This window comes from Callionymus lyra, chromosome 17, assembly GCF_982586985.1.
Source record: "Callionymus lyra chromosome 17, fCalLyr1.hap1.1, whole genome shotgun sequence".
Classification (NCBI taxonomy): Eukaryota; Metazoa; Chordata; class Actinopteri; order Syngnathiformes; family Callionymidae; genus Callionymus; species Callionymus lyra.
The window spans coordinates 20777179-20794799 of NC_141834.1; the positions used below are offsets into that span (position 1 = coordinate 20777179).

General features: G+C 44.5%; 1 protein-coding gene across 2 annotated transcripts in view; it reads right to left on the reverse strand.

The window, feature by feature from the left end:
* kirrel2 (kirre like nephrin family adhesion molecule 2) overlaps window positions 1-17293 on the reverse strand; it is a 41134-nt gene extending 23841 nt beyond the window's left edge. For both annotated transcript variants that reach the window (XM_087812967.1, XM_087812966.1), the window contains exon 1: window positions 17018-17293. In XM_087812967.1, the coding sequence (XP_087669093.1) occupies window positions 17018-17057 (40 nt within the window). In that variant the 5' untranslated portion in view covers window positions 17058-17293. The remainder of the gene's footprint in view (window positions 1-17017) is intronic.
* Between the last annotated feature and the right edge of the window lie 328 nt (window positions 17294-17621).

The following is a 17621-nucleotide window of genomic DNA, read 5'->3' on the forward strand; positions in this document are numbered from 1 at the left end:
ATGTGTTTTTGTGTTACTTATTATTATTGTTATTGAGTTGCTTGGTTACTCTGGAATGCAAAACCCAAAAGAGTCTATTGGTGAACAGGGACACGGACCAGTATTTTTTTTTAAAACTTGTGCACTTTGCCCGACAACTTTCTTAGAAAAATAGCTTTTGGCTAAAATATATCAGTATTGTCGACATTGTAAAAGACTTGGTTAGTGTTTGGTTCCATCAGCATTACTCTGGGGTGAAATTCTCTGTGATGGGACGTCCTCAGGGCAGCGGTTCCCAACCTTTTTTTTTTTGCACCGCAGACCAGTTTAATGTTGGTATTCATGGCCGACCTTCAGATAGAAACAGTAGAAATAAGTCATATTAAGATTCTTTCATATGTACTTGTTCAAGGGTTTAGTTCACTTGACGGAAACCAGCGTCAATAGTCTAATGTTACTCCAAAGAAAACGGCATCTTTTTTCAAAATATAGCAACTTTCAGAAAGTAATAATCAATAGAACAGAAATGCATCGATTCCATTTTCCGCCCGTGTTAGATTTAGTAAGTTCAGAAGTGAAGACCATGATCTTAGGATCACCTTGAAGTTCTCCAGTCGGATATTTTTCCACTATTTTCACTGCGTGTTACTAGTGGCGGATTTCCTCCTTCCACAGTCACGCTGTTTTTCTCGTGCGCCATGTCAACTGTCATCTCTTGCCAGCATCCATCTTGAACTTTAGCTTCCTCTCCTCTTCCCCTCATCCTCACTTTTTTCTCCCGCTCCCGGCATCCCTGGTGTGAAAATCACAAGGAGTACGTGTCGGTTTATCATCACAACTCCCAAGAAAGCAGGAAGAGGAGGAAGAAGAAAAAAAAAAAAGTCACTACGTGTTATAAAGCCTGGAATAACTAAGGTGAGGTAAAAATGGAAAAAGTGGGCTGCTGTCAGGTTGCAATTGAAATGGAGTGAGACTGAGGGGGGATTGATGGAAAGCTGTAATCAGTGCCTCCGAGGCTGTCACCATGGGGTATTACTCTGCTGGAATAGGCCACTGAACACAACAGGGCGGCAGCGAGAGGGATCGCATGGGCAGGCAGATGCGGGAGCGCTCTCTCCCAGGGCACCTTCCACAACAGATGCAATGGCTGGAGTAATAGAGTGGTGTGCACACAAGGACGGGAAGAAGTGCGGGGGGAAAAAAAGGGGTGAGGCCGGGGGAAGAGACCAAGAGTGCTGATATGACAGTATGTGAGCACATTTGAATGGTTTGCGCAGTCACCATACCGCAGTGCCTGACAATGTGCCATAAATACACTCATTTTTGTACACACTCTCGCTGTCACAGTCCCATATCTTTAGGGTCTCTGCTGGGGAAGAAGCATCTCTCTCTGCATATAATTCTAGCTTCTAAATAGCCCCCCCCCCCACACACACACACTCTCAAGTCAAGAGCCAAAGAGCCAAGAGCCAAAGACTCCATGTCGACAGATAGCAAGTGACTGGCTGGGCTGGCAGGAGGACAGCGAGGAAGAAGCCATGGACAGAAGCGAGACAACTGGGTGGGAACTGTGGACATGGTATGAAGATGTCTGCACACGTCAGCCAGCAGTGGCGACTGGATGTGGTTTGAGTGAGTCTGGATCTGTGTCACGGTTTCTTCTTACGTCCCAAATGTTCCCCCCCCCGGATCACCCACCCTCGTATTTACTCGTTCTGAATTTCAATATTTTTTTCCTCTCAAATGCGAATCTCCGCTTCTGTTTAGATGAAAACCCTTTCAGTGCAATTTACTGTGCTTTTAAATCATTAATGTCGGGCCGTTTGAAAAAGCTCCGGCTTCAGCTTGACAGCCTTTAGTAGAAGAAAATAACATTTGACATGGGAGTGCAGAACTTTATGTATGGATGATTAATATGCGAGATTTGCCATCAGACGGTTTTGGAAATGTTTTTCTCTGCAGTGAGTTGTAAAAACAAATCAAAGAGAAACATCCTCACACACTCCTTGAATAAGAGATGGATACATATGTATGAAGCAACTTGAGCCCACCTCACACTGTGAGCCAACATGTGTTGCTCATGATAAGAAACTCTTTTAATTCTGCCACTGATGACAATTCAATTGTGTGTTCTTAATCTCTACCATTCCAGTAAGTCATCTGAGGCCCCCTCAGAAGTTGTGTTTGCGAAAGCTGCTCGCTGTGAAAGCATCTCCAGTGAATTAAGTATTTCACTTTTGGTGAGCATTTGTATGAAGCTACTATACTGAAGTACAAATATCTATCCAGCCTGGACGTGTTACACTATAAAACTAATCTCTTCTAATAGCTTACAACTTAGTTGAGTACATTATAGTATGTACTAGTTCAAACCAAAACATAACCTGTTAAATTGTATTGATAATTTTGTTTAAAACTGAAATATATTTAGAAATTAAATGTCTTTAATTAATATTAAGGATATTTAAATAAATGTGAACATAAAATTACAATCTCATTTATATAATATGAGCTATGTTATGGTTGTTTTTCTTCTTTTATTTGGGTTGACGGCCCCTGGGTCTCGGCACGTATTGTGTAAGGAAATGTTATCGTCAGATCCAGATCCAGCTTATAATGAAAGCTACATCGCAGCATTGGAAATGTATTTACTTTAGTATTGTCTACGGCTAAGCCTACACAAGCTAACGTTAGCTATAAGATTACATGTTGTTAGCAGTAGCCTTGAAAGCTAAAAATGTTATTCTGCTAAGAAAAAAGTAACACTGTGTTTAATACAATGATAAAATATTGTCATTAGTACGCTGGTTTCTTGCTTTTTCTAAAAGGCAAGTACAGTAAAAACAAAGGAATCCTCATTGATTCTGAGCCGGGACTCAGGGTCTAATGCCCTGGGGTGTCAATTAATTTAGTCAAGGGATTTGCAGCCTACTCTTCCTAATTGAGCCCATTGGAGACCCCCTTGGCTCTCCACGAAAGAAAGAAGTACGCTTCATAATTAATATTTTTCCTTTAATATTATTTTTCCATAATGAGGCTGGTCATGTTCTAAATGTGTGCATCTCATTATCCAGACCATCTATACCCTTGTTTATGAGCCCGGGATGAAGGGAATCGGAGGCAGCGATGGCGTGCTATATTTGTGTGTTTGAAAAGCACAATGCCACGCTCAATGAGTGTCTCATTAGCGTTTCTTAATACTTGTGCTTTTTAAAGCTTAGAGGTTAATGCCTGACTTGCCTCCATCTCGCTGGAGCTGGCTTTAATTTAATGCATAATTTTTTTTTGTCAGCGCTTGACAAGAGACTCTTCAGAGGAAGCCACTGAGCTGTGTATTGAATTTTGCATCCAAAAACACTTCTAATTAAACCTCCGAAGATGTTTTCACACTCACTTTATATTAAAGAAGATATTTCTCAACCGCCCGATCTTCCTGTCCAAGAACATAACTCTTAGCGATTAAACAAATTACCTCCTCTCTCCGGGGAGCTATGGATCTTTGCGAAAACAATAAGTATATGATTTACAATGCCAACACGGCTATGTTCTTACAAACCACTTTCAAATGGCCGTTTATTAATCATCGCTTTTATTGCCGCCGCACTTTTACTGTTCCTTTTACTAAAGCCTTTAAAAAGTAATGTTACATTCTTTAACTATTAAAATGAACTTTCTACGGTCTTTTCAATTTACTGATGAGTAAGAGCTTCCCGAGTACAGACGGGTGCGAAGAAGGCTACTCGCCGACCTCAATACGCGTGCTTTGTGTCGGGAACAAAAAAAAAAGGATGTGGGAAAACTAATTTCCTGAATCTCCGTTTCTTAAGTGTTGATTAGTGAAACTAGAATAATTAGAGTGAAATGTGAAGTCAGGCTTTTTCAAATTGCACCGCTTCCTCTTGGAAAATCAGGCCATGATTAATGAATAAATGATTAATGAGTGAACTAATTAATTGATTAATTATTAAGAAAGCGCTCTGTGCAAGAAATTAGAGTGATGACGGTGGAACTGTAGATCGGGGTTCGGCCTGTTTTGGGCAGGAATGATGGAAACCGTACGAACTACCTGGATTTGAATTTTCCTACGTATAAGTTCTGTCTGGGTTCATTTTTTATTGTCATAGATAAATCTGTCCAGGTAGGTTCTCATTCATCCAGGTCATGGTTATCCAAGTGGTTCTACAGCAATGCCACCTAATGCCCCAGAAGTTTCTTCAGTTCCAAGTGAGCTAGCGTGAGGAGCCAGTATATATACTGCTTATGCAGGGAAGACAATTATAGGGAGGGAGGAGATAGGATCTGTGTGTGGGTTGAAACCCATCAGCAAGGCCTGGTGAGGATCCATAGGAACCCATCAGGCTTCTAGGTCTGGTGAGCATCTTAGAAACCCATCAGGATTCTAGACCTGTTAAGGATCTGAAGGAACCCATCAGGGATATAGGCCTGGTGAGGATCCTTAGAAACCCATCAGGGTTCTAGGCATGTTGAGGATTCGTAGAAACCCATCAGGGTTCTAGGCCTGGTGAGGTTCGTAGATACCCATCAGGGTTCTAGGCATGTTGAGGATCCGTAGAAACCCATCAGGGTTCTAGGCATGTCGAGGATCCGTAGAAACCCATCAGGGTTCTAGGCCTGGTGAGGATCCGTAGAAACCCATCAGGGTTCTAGGCCTGGTAAGGATCCGTAGAAACCCATCAGGGATCTAGACCTGGTAAGGATCCGTAGAAACCCATCAGGGATCTAGGCCTGGTGAGGATCCGTAGAAACCCATCAGGGATCTAGACCTGGTAAGGATCTGTAGAAACCCATCAGGGATCTAGGCCTGGTGAGGATCCGTAGAAACCCATCAGGGTTCTAGGCATGTTGAGGATCCGTAGAAACCCATCAGGGTTCTAGGCATGTTGAGGATCCGTAGAAACCCATCAGGGTTCTAGGCATGTTGAGGATCCGTAGAAACCCATCAGGGTTCTAGGCCTGGTGAGGATCGGTATGAACCCATCAGGGTTCTAGGCCTGGTGAGGATCCGTAGAAACCCATCAAGGTTCGAGGCCTGGTAAGTGTCATAGAAACCCATCAGGGAGCTCAGAAATTAAGATTCACAAGATGAAAGAAACAACGTTATGTCCATAGTTAAAAGCATGAGAATAAAACTGTAAGCTGTAAACACCTCATTATTATCATTATATCATTTCCCCTCTACGAGGTGGACTCTGATAACAGCTCATGTCTTTCTTTCCTACTGATGAGACAGTGCCTCTGTGATTGATCTGCTAAATGTAGAAACCAATTGTAGGTGTGATGAGCTTGACTCTTACAAGTCTACTTCGACCTTTCCCCTCAATATTAATTGCCGTTATGTGGGAAAGTACAGTATGTGCAATTTATTCCTCCCTAAGGAGCTCCTCAGACCTTCTCGACACCTCCAGTTAAGATGGAAGATATGTTTTTGTCTGCTGAAATTCCCCAGAGCTGAATTATAACAGATATGGGACGCAAAATATATTTTCGAGAGGGTGGCTTTATTGTTTCTCTTGCAGTGCGGCAGCATTACTTCGGTGAGATGCATTCCTACCAACGTCCCCCCAGATGCAGAGAAGCATCCTCAAAGCCAGCACATGAGAGACGGATCTTTCATCCCAGCATCTTGTTCCTGGTGTTTACTGCTGGCCTTATTAACGGGGCTGTGAGTGACGGAGTGTGCTGGTGGAGTCTCCGGGGGCTTTGATGGAGGGAAGCGCTGGAGCTGCTGCAAGCCGAGGCCAAGATTATGCCGGCGTTTATCCTCTTAAAAGTGCTTTATGAAGTTATTTGTCCACCAGTCCGAGGAAGATAACCCTCCTCATTCCCTGTTAACTTCTCACCTATTGTTCTTCTTTCTCTTCCTCACACGGCCACTAGCGTGAGCTAGTGCTGCATTCAGTCCGATTTTCACCGTGGCATCGCAGGATTCAACTGGTCTAAGCGGCTGTGAATGGGTCTTTGTCACGCTGGGTGTGTTGGCTCATTGACTAAGAAGCCTTGGACATATGGTCCCTGTGTGCTGGGATGTATGTGTGCCAGGGGTTGGTTCCTTGACCCTGGCTTGCCCTTTAACACCTTGGCTCCTGTGGTTAAAAAAGTCTGTGTTTTCATGAGCTTAAACACAATTACACAGTCTATTTCTGGGTGACGGGCTTGTTTGCAGGCTTTGGATGAATAATCTATAGTTCTCAGCCATGGCAGATGTGTGCGACGTGACTGTTAACAAACTTCCAGGCACCGCCGTTTTTTTCTGGGCTGCACTGTGACTCACACTCCACAAAAGAGATGTTTGTGCGGAGCCACTGAAGGGCCACTGCATGATAACACTGTCTATATCTTCATTGCCAGACTGAGCGCAGAAATCTCCTTCTGCGAAAAGCTTTTTTAATTATCCGTCGAGCAGAATGCTTACATTGGTGACATTCCTTCCCTTCGACAAGGCGCTTTCTTTCCTACCTCCACGCCTGCCCACACTTAAACACGGAGCCAACTTTATAAACACAATTGACAGAGTCCACTGTGTATTACATCCGTCTCATGTGTGAGACTTTCTTCGCCCGTCACATTCGCACACAGAGCTGGAAGTTGGGAGCTTCGATAAACAAGTGGTGCATTACTGGCTCCAAAGCCCATCTGGCGAGATGATCGATCATGAGACGAGCGTGGAGATAACTCCCTCAGCTTTGCCCGCTGGCAACGACTGATCCCGTATCAACCTCGCAGGATATGGTATGAATCACGGGAAGATCCAGATCAATCTATATAGATTGAATCGCTTGATTACGAATGGAAGAAGAAGAAAAAAAATCCCATTAGGATTAGCCACGCCGATGCCTCGGAGTCTTGCCTGTGTTCATGTGAACGCGGGGGCGAGCGACGTGCACTTCTCTGCAGGTTGAAAACACCTTTTTAACTTTCCGCTCACTCTCTTACCTTTTTCTAGTTTACTTTGTTCGGCTGTGAAATCTCTCTTCCTGAGAGTCGTCTTTTAAATCTTAATTAAAACAGTCTCCAGCCCACCCTCCGCCGCCCCCTTCCCCTCCATCCCAGGGGCTGCTTGAAAGCAGCTTAGAACAATCAAGAGGACGGATTAGAAGTGAGAAGAAAAGAAGAGAAGAGCAGAGGAGGAGAGAGTGGAAAGGGGAAACAACAAGAAGCATGCGACGGCAGAGACAAATATTAAGGAGATAGGTGACCCTCCCGACTCAATCCCCCTGATCCCGTCTCCTTCCCACAAACACTGTCTGGGCATCTCCCTCCGTCTACACTCCAGAGTCCTGACCTATTGACATCCGGCTTCTCGGCAGATTAAGCAGCTAAAGGAGCCCCTGGAAAGGATAAACACAAGGCAGGAACAATGACCAACAGGCGGCAACCTTATTGGATTCTAATTACCAGCCGGGAGTGATAGAGAGGCGCATGTTAAGTGTTCTGAGAAAGTTACAGACGGAAACTTCCGCTCGTACGAAAACTATTTTCCCTCATTATCACTTCCGTCAACTAGGTCGCAATACGCCTATAGGGAGGTAATGTTTTATCATCTAACATTGTACTGAAGTATAACATTTAAAGAAAATATATATTTTACCGTTGAAAGCTTGTTTGCTAACTAAAGTACGAAAGTATTTCGTGCAACAAAAGAAGCAGCGAAAAGTTTATTTTTTCGTGGTTTGGCTGGTAAACAAAAATGTGGCCCTCTATAACATCTACAGGATACACACAAATTGGCTTTCCTCCATGTCTTGGTGCAAATCTCGCTTTTGAGCCGCACCTGATTAGCATCCACGCTGGTGTGAAGTCTTCTATACAGAACCACAAGAGCTAATTAGTTCGCCTGCATTAATGTGTTGGTTTGGTTGCTGAGGCCGGGGCCACAATGGCTTAAAGCCGACACAGATAAGAAAGAAAAAGCTGCTCCGCGGACTAGCCATCGTCACCTAAGCACACATATAAAGCAATTAATTAATTGGTGTGAAAAGACACACTTGAAATCCACACTTGAACAAACACATTTTCTCACACCTCACCGTGAACACACACATGCTTTCTGTTAGCGCCGGTGCTTGAACTCGCCGCTTGTTAGCACATTACCTGAGATCAGAGAGGAGAAGGGTGGAAGGAGTGAGGACAAGAAGGGTCTCTATTGATCCAGGAATAATACAGCCTCATCCTTGTGCCTCCCGATAGAAAGCACTTTTTTTTTCCAACAGAAAGAAAAAATGGACAGAACCCCTTAGTCATCATCATGTGAGTCTTTGAAATCGGCAAACGAATTTTTCAGAAATCAAGCGGGAAGGACATGAATGAGAGCTTCACTTGTAATCCAAGCCTGGAGGTACAAAAGGGATCCTCATGACCACTGTCCATTTCCACACTATTACCACTGCAGTCATGGCTGTAATGGCTTGAATTGGGGGCATTGATTTCTCTCATGGACCCTCTTTCATCAAATAACTGGTCTGTGCCAGGCAGTTTTTTTTTTAACAAAGCGTCACATGCCCAGTGGCTGCTCCCACAAAAACTTGAAAGAGATAGAGCCCCCCCCCCCCCACACACACACACTCACACACACAGTGAGGCGCTACTAAAGCCCCCCCATGTGAGCTCTTGGGGAGTTAAACAATAGCCTGGGTATGAATTGGCTTTTAAGGAACTCTCTGCTCATTGTGTGGTGTCAGTTAAGAGAGTCGAGGGTGTTCGGGCTCAATGAAGGGTTCATCAAAAGAACGTTTCTCAAACTGTGTGGCCTGTCGGATGCTTGGCTCAAAAAAACCAAGTGGATAAATGTCGATATGGTGAGCTGTGGATATGGCAGTGGTTAAGAACAGAAGATTTTGAACACTTTGATTTGAGTGGAATGAGATCCTTTTGAAGACAGTTTGGTAAAGATGGTTCTATAGGTTCTCCCACTGCGTCTGGTCGGACCGTCGCACTTTTAACTAGAAGCTCAACTGTGTGTCGCTGTTTCAACACAATGTTTTTTTAAGTACACGAGACATTAAATTCATTGTTTGTCCACACATGCTTTTCGCCAGAGCAACAACTGCCGACCTCACGCAGACACGACGCCTCCCCAACAAACAGCTTCTGAAGCCGGGTTCTCCCTTTGATCACAGATATGACAGCGATAGGAGGATCTCGCTGCCCTGTTTTCACCTTCTCCCTACAACACTTCCGCGCCTCTCTCCTCCTCTCCTGCTGGGCAGGTGTATTAAATGAGGCGACGACTCCGAAAAGCATTGGGCTGCACCTCAAAAGAGAGTCTGTGAAGAGGGCTTTTCTCTCCTTCCCTCTCATCTTTTATCCCCACCTTCACACCCTCTCCCTCTCCCTTTATCCCTTTCCATCCCCTTTACTTCTTTTAATGTGTTCCTTCCTGTCTCTGAATCTGAACCAGAAGGCGTAGAATTCATACGTTTTACCTGCTACGTTTTTCATCTCCCTTTCTTGTCGGCTCTACGTCTAATTATGTTGTCTTGTTTAAAACAAACAAAAAGCCTCCGTGAGCTTTGTCATCCCCTCCACTCCACCTGGCTCTGAGAAAACAAATTATAGAGAACAATAGGTACAAATGGCTTCTGCAGCAAAGCGAATGATGGATGCAGACGGTGCTCCCTGAATCTCATCCTTTATGTTTCCCTCGCTCTTCCTTGGGCTCTCCTCCCTTCTTCATTATCTACAGCTTTATACGTCTGTGTTTGGGTGCAGGGGAGGACTTAAGCGCTCTCTTGCCCAACTATCCTATCATTGTGCGCTCGTGTCATCCGTCTTCCCTCCCTGGCACTGACACTATATTCACACCCATGCCTACTTCCTTCTGCTCCTCTCCCCTTTCCCTTTTTTCTTTTTTTTTTTTCCTGCTGTTTCCTCTGCTCGCACTCTCTCCTTCTGTATCCCCCGGTGGGTTCCACACACCACGGCTGCAAAGCAAACGCCTGGGACTTTCAAAAGCAAACATCCAGCATCCCGTGCCACAGCCCCATCTGTGGATTGTCTGCACGAGGAACAATCAGTACCTCTTCTCCTTCCTCCTCGCCCTCCTCCTCACCCTCCTCCTCCTTTCCACCCCCTGGGATCCACGCAAGCACTAGGATGCCTCAGTCAGACGGGTGCAATGTGCTGGAACAATGATTGGGCTGCTTCCTCCTGGAGGGGTGTTCACCTCATCCAGCTTGGGAAGCACTTATCTGTGTGTTCTTGGACGCTTTTGTTGCAGCTTTACTGGAATGTGGCGGCGGCGAAATAGCCCTATTTTCTAAGGATCTGGACACTTTCCACAGCTACACACTCGCCTGACATCAAATGTTTAGCCCGGAGTGTTAAAATATCATCTTTCCATGAATCCCCCCAAGACTTGCAGTCAGTTACACCTTTGTTTTTCCTTCTCTTCAGCCTCAGTGGAAGAAAAACAGCAGGTTTGGTTTACGCCAATACAAGCGTATCCATTACCTGAAACGTGAGGCTCCTGGCAGCTAAATCCCTTTGACCCTGCTGCCTTCTCATTTTATTCCCAGGCGGAGCACCTACTTTTTTTTTTTTCCACACCAGCCTTCTTTGTCCAAATAAACGGCAGGATGGATAGACACCTTCCCCTCCTTGACATCCAACGGCCACCCACAATGTGGAGCCTTTAAAAACACTCCGTAACATTAACATTTTTTTGCCTGGGTTTGATTGATTGACAGCCTTCAGCTGATGGCAAATTGGCCGACACCTCTCGGTAACCTCCTGATAATACTTTCTCGGCTCTATTTGAAAAAATCTCTGCTGAGGAAAAACATTTTTCTTCTGCTCACCCTGTCACCTTCAGCAGTCTTTTTCTGTACTCTGGAGGTTGAGAGTGAACCGCATCCACACACGGCTATTTCCATTTGTGCTTGAGTCACTAATACAATGTCGGTTCTGGCTGTTTAAGGAACAGGAGGGAACACAATAGCGTGTAAAGTGAACTTCAAGAAGACGCTATAGAGGTGGGAGAAGGTCTGATGGCCATTGAAAAGCTACAAACCTTTGAGAAACACATGTTTTTTTTAAACTATCCTCCATGTAGAAGGACACTCTTATAGCTGAATAATTCTGCTTCCTGTATAAACTTGACATACCGCTGATTATTTTTCAAAAGCTTTGCTATGAAGAGAATTACCGCAATATTGTCGAAGTGTAAAGACTTCTGCTTCAACTCTATTTATCTTTCCATTTTGTTCAACTTCAGAAGGTCTTTTCGGTTTTCAAACCATTGAGTCGTTTCTATGCACAAGAACTGAGATGCATCCAATGTCGCTGGTTTTTTTTTTCCTGATAAAGAGTGAAGCAGTCTGGGAAGATTTCATGTTTCTTTGAATGTTATTCCACTGCTAGTGAACGGGATGACTGAGCGGGAGGATCATTAATTAGACAGTTGGACTTTGACTAATCACTCCAGAAAGGGCACATTGCCCCGAAGATGCCAAACACTCATCTCAACTTATCGTCCGCCCCAGTGTGTACCCTTGACCTCCATTAGTGTGTGTTTTTGTGCGGCTTTTGTTGGCTCACCGTGAGTCACTCGACGCCCCCCCCCCCCAAAAAAAAATTAACCCACCCAAGTCTAACTTCAATAACGTACATGAGTTATTTAAGATCTGAAAGGATCCGGAGAGGGTCAAGATCCATAATTATTGAAGATAAACTCAATTTAGAATCTCCAGTCTTGGTCGGGGGTCGGTCTTTGAAGTGGTTTCAAAGAAGGAAGAGACAATTTTATGTTACCGGATGATAAACTGCAAGTCAAGTCTTTTCCAAAAAAAAAAAAAGGCACTACTGTACGAACATGACTGTTTCCCCCGAGGTGACGTTTTAATGACATGCACGAAATTAATTTCAGTTTCTCACTCGAAGCTTTCGCCGCCGTTAGTGTGTTTGCCGTGAAGAACAAGTGAGTAAACAAGTTTGTCTCCAGCAGACTGGATGCTGATGATACACCCCGAGGTGAAGGGGCGGAGGAAGAAAGACCGCAGGCGAAGACAGGAAGCTGACACGAGCGCTCCATTGTCCTTCTCTTTGTCACTTCCTCCCCGGACGCTGCCCCAGAGGAAGACAAGGTGAGGATGTGAGGAGACAGACTCAAGGAGAAAGCAAAGACAAAACCAGGATAGGCGTCTCGCACTAAAAATAATGCCGAAAGAGGTCAAGTGTCAGCGACGGTTTGTTACCTGTCGACTTTGACTTCCTTCCGTGGCAGAGTGCGTTTGCTGCTAATTTGCCGGCAGATGATAACAATGCCCCCGGACACACTGCCAAGTCCTTTATCTGCTTTTTTTTCTCGCCGCGAGCTGATTAGAGACAGGCAACATTATGAATCCCATTGTTCCCCGTCTCATTCCAGCTTCTCCTTCCAGACTCGAAGCGACCACGAGGGAGGGCGGCGGGCGGCGAATCTTTGTTTATCACGACGGTGGCATGTGTGCATGAGGTCTTCAGGATGAGAAGGAACAGCAGGCGACTGTTTGAACATCCATCAGCCTCTTCCTGCCCACCAATAAAACACTCCAGGCTTTTAGCGCTTTGAGTCAACTACGGATGCGTTCATTTACATTAGTGGAAAAAAAGAATCACCTCGACTTTTCATATATTTACACCAGGATTCCAGCTCATACTTAACCGTCATTTTGAACTTTAGTTTTGCTGCTTTTTCCTTCACTTGTCATAATCTTTGCTAGTTTTACTAAAAGCATGATTTCAACAAGTTGTTTGTTACCTAGTGATAGTGAAATAACCACTGAAAGATACAGTATCATAAATACAAAGTTTTTGTTTGATTTTATTTTTTACTGTAGTTCTCCTCATGCCCTCTAGAGGCACCAAAGCACCATTTTCTTTTAACTTTTTTTCCCTTTCTAGTTCGCTTGACATAATATAAAAGCAAAATTACAACAAGTTGTCTTAGTTTGTAACCTGTTAAAGATATATAGGAGGTAAATAAAAACATACAAAGTTGTTTTTTATGAGTTTTGTGTCTACTCCTGCCCTCCAGAGGCACCAGAGCCCCTTTTTTGCCGCTTCTTTTTTTGTTTTTGCTGCTTTTTCTTTTGACAAATTCTTCGCTTATTCAACTAAAAGCAAAATGACTACAAGTTGTTTTTACCTTTGTGCTAGATGTATAGGCAAATAAAAACTAATAAATAAAACATACACAATGGCTTCTATTTGTTTTATGTTATTATTGTTTTTTTTATTTATACTGTAGTTCTCTTTCTGTCCTCCAGAGGCACCAGAGCACCTTTTTTGCCGCTTCTTTTCTTGTTTTTGCTGCTTTTTCTTTTGACAAAATCTTCGCTTATTTAACTAAAAGCAAAATGACTACAAGTTGTTTTTGTTTTTTACCTTTATTTCAGATATATAGGCAAATAAAAACTAATAAATAAAACATACACAGTGGCTTCTATTTGTTTTATGTTGTTGTTTTATTTTTTTATTCATACTGTAGTTCTCTTTCTGTCCTCCAGGGGCACCAGAGCACCTTTTTTCATTGCTGTTTCTATTTTATTTCTCTTTACATAGTCCTCGCTAATTTAACTGAAAGCACAATTAATACAAGTTGTTTTTTGTTTTTTTCTACTCTTTATGGAAGATATAAAGGCAAATAAAACCTCTAATAAATAAACATTTTGTTTTATGTTTTATATTCTTTTTGTTACCTGTAGTTCTCCTCCTGCCCTCCAGAGGCACCTTCAGACCTGTCTTCTTGTGAGTAGACAAACTCTTAAGTTAATGATCAATTCACTTTTTATCATCTAGAAAACACAACTTTATAAAAGAGTGGTGTGTGTTTATGGTGTTTCTATTGTTTGTTTGCTGCCCACAAGTAGAAAATATCTGGTTTTAAGTTGATATAAATTAGTATTTAGAACTGAAGTATAGATTTTAGTTTGGTTTCACACGTTTATTATTGTTGTGATGAATAAGAAGTCATGATTCTAGCTGAGGAACAGTTTTGATAAAAACAATATGACTCTTTATGCTGGTTTACCTACATTTTTGTGGAGAAACAACAAACAAAACAAATCACATCAGGCGACACGACAGGAACACGAGCATTAAACGGAGGTCACATGGACAGGAAATCAAAGTAGGCCAAGAATCATCTATATCTTCGCCATGACTGCTCTTCTAAATAATTCAAGACACTTCTGTTCGAGACTCAGCGCTGTTCACTTTTTGCTGCGTCGGCACTATACGTACAACTCTGCTCTCGGGCCGAGAAAAAAAAGATTCTTGGCCACAAAAGTTTTCTGGCACTTTCTTCCCTCAATATCTGCTAATATCAGGCGATGAAGCCAAAGGAGGAAGAGAAGAAGGGATGAGAGAGCGACAGAGGAGAGAGACCAGGATCCAGCTTCCAGCCTTTCAACATCACATGTCCTTGTGAAGACAGTATTCCCCGAGTCCTCGGTCCCCCGGATCTCATCCGTGACCCCATCGCTGAAACAATATTTCCAAGCGCCTCAGAAACGGCGTCTCATGAAATATGCACTGATTCTCAGAACCTCTGGGGCCCCGGTGTCCGGAAACATATCAGCGCGGCGCGAGGAAAAATGTCTGCTAATAGGCCCGAGACGATCATGAGAGGAAAAAAAGCTCGTTCTTGAAGTACAAGACTTTCTTTCTCAGCCAATACAACCTCATTAGCCCGGAGGGCTCCTCGGCGCCGGCGGGGACGGATGAGGTGCAAATTTGTGGCCCTTTCTGACCTTATATCTACAGATGAAGTAGAACTTATCTTAAACAAACATGGAATTTTCATTAGAGCTTTAAATACTTTTGATCCACTTTTCTGTTGACAACCAATAAAACATGTATTGTTTAAGGGTGGCATGAAATCTGATGAGGGGCCGGTAAAGGGGCCCCCAGGCCAGGTTGGATATGCCTGACTAAACCAAAGAATTTCCCTGAGGGTTCAGTTTTATTGCTATAGCTAACGGTTCAGCTGCTATCTGGTTACTTTTTTGAAAGAAAATCACAATCTTACTTCCTGTTACTGATATATAAAATATTTGTTGCTGTTAAATTCTATCCATTTCACTTCCGCCTCCATCTTTGTCGCGACACACCTACGGAACTAAGAGCTTCACATTCGGATCAATTTCCAGAGCACGCGGCGCATTGTTAGCTCCGAGCACATGTTCACCTGAGCGACACCAGCCCAGCTGCCGGAGACCCTCCAGGGTCTCTACGACCCGCTCACAGAAAGGAAGAAAAAGAGGTGGAATCCTCCACAACATTCCTGCGTATATATATATATATACGGGCGACACAACTTAAGAGGACGGCGGTGCAGAAACTTGTAATCTCGGGCTCGCAGCCTTTGAACTCGGGGCCCCAATGAGACGCCGGGGCGACCCGGAGCCAAAGGTTCCAAAGAAGAGCTCAGCGAAGATTACTCGGAATACTGATGCGCTGTGGAATCCAATTCCTCCGGGAGCCGAGCGGAGAGTAAATTGTCAGTGTGGCGCAGGACTGCATACATGCAAATGCAGGGGAATATCAAAGTGCGGCGACGCTCCGTGGAAATACGTTTAAGCACATCCGAGTGTGTGCGAGCGAGTCGGGGGGGGGAGATGGGTACAATAAGTCTGATCCGGGATCTGTTACGTTCTGGTTGGTGCAGCTGTTACCGTTTCTCATGGTGTGTGAGGACGGCTTGTGTGTTTATACTGGTGTGTGTGTGTGTGTGTGTGTGTGAGGGGGGGGGGGGGGGGGGGGTGTAATGCCACTGTCTGGCTACCGCCCTTCCTCATCCAGCTGTTGCCAGTCAGTCAAAAAAAAGGGTGTTCAGGTCACCCCCCCCTCCTCCCTTCACCCCGAGAATGTGGTGGAAAGTAATAAAAAAAAAAACACTCCGACTTGTGCATCAGTTCAACAGCATCATGTGATCATGTGATCGTCAGGAAACAAAACGGTGGTTTTTCAGAAGCGCCTGAAGGGTTTGTAGATCCCGGTCTATCTTTAAAGGTGCTTTAGTTACACCCCTGAAAGTGCTGAGAAGCCAACAGTTTGTGAGCGTGAATGTTGCGAGAGCCAAATGAGAGTTAATGTAGCAGATGTGCTGCAGACAGTTAGTGTTCCACACTCACGCTTTTCTTCTTTTGCTGAACAATTCATTAGTTGATCTTGCAAAGGTGTTGGCAGCACATTAAGGTAACTTTTGCTGCTTGACACAGGTGTTTATAAAGAGTGTTTAATGTATTTATAGGCAACACATTATGAAGGCGATGCTTTGCCACAGAATAAAACACGTGCTGCTGATGAATATAGAGATTTATCGTCAAATAATTGCAGTTAAAATTCGCTTAAATCAAGATTAAGGCAAAGATATAGAGACATATTTGTTCTTAATAAAATAAAGTTCAGTATATAAAGCGTCATATTTGATGATTTAAAAAAAATTAAACCATGAGATTGTGAGGCTTCCTGCGTAAATCTATCCTGTTAATAAACAAACAAACACGGTCTTGGTTTCACAGGATCCTCTTACGCGCGGCGCGCTCTGGTCCCACATGCGTCCCGGACTTCATGGAAACACCATAAAAATCGCTCAAAATTGCAAGTTTTGATCCCAGATTTACACCCGTTTTAACAACGTGACCCAATCCACGGAACTCTGGTGTGAACTAAGACCGTTTCACACCGAGACACGTTTCCTCCTGACGCCGTTACACACGCGTGGATATTCCCGGTGGGTTCGAGTGAAACTTTCCGTTCGCGTGCGCGCGGCATCCTCGAGAAACATCCTCTCCTCCCACGAGAGACTCTTTCCACGGAGATGCCTCGCGTCTCCTCTCGAGCATCGGTTCTGAGAAACTTCCTTCACACGCTCGCGGATTGTTGCACTGCAGCATCAACACTCGGTTGTTGCCGCAGCGCCTCCATCCTCACCCTCCATCCATCCTCACCCCTCCATCCTCACCCCTCTATCCATCCTCACCCCTCCATCCTCACCCCCCTCACCCCCCCAGAACCAGCACCACTTCCAACATACCTGTGACCATAAGGCAGAAGATGAGGTATATCGCAGTCATGTTGATCCGCAGGAATATCACCGGGACTCCTCCGCAATAGCATCCACTTTAAAAAGGGGGAAGAAGAAGAAGAAAGAAAAAAAAAAAAAGGGCTGGAAAAGTCAGCACTCCATCTCTGGCAACTTTCCTCTGCGTCTGGTAGTCCACGCGTGAAGATCAGAGGGGGTTCCACAGTCCAGTCCTCGGGTTCGTGCTGCGCACGGATGCGCTCTCTCCTCCTTCTCGTCAGTGATGAAGTTTCCTCTCAGTCCACTCTCTCTCTCTCTCACTCTCCCTCTCTTTCTCCCTCCCTCTCTCTCTCTCTCTCTCGGTCTTCCCCGGATGGTCCTCTCGTTCGGTCCAATGGGAAATGCGCATTGACAGTCACACTGGTAGCAGGGGTTCACCGAATTTGGCAGGAGCTGAGTGGAGAGAACTCTTCTGCTTCAGGGGGGCAGTGCATCACCCCCTCCATCTATCCCTCCATCCCTCTCTCTCTCCACCCCCTCCACCCTGCCTCGGGGTGCGCACCATTGGCTGGAGGGGCATCAGTGGGAGGGTCCACTAAACAGCTTTTCAATTCAA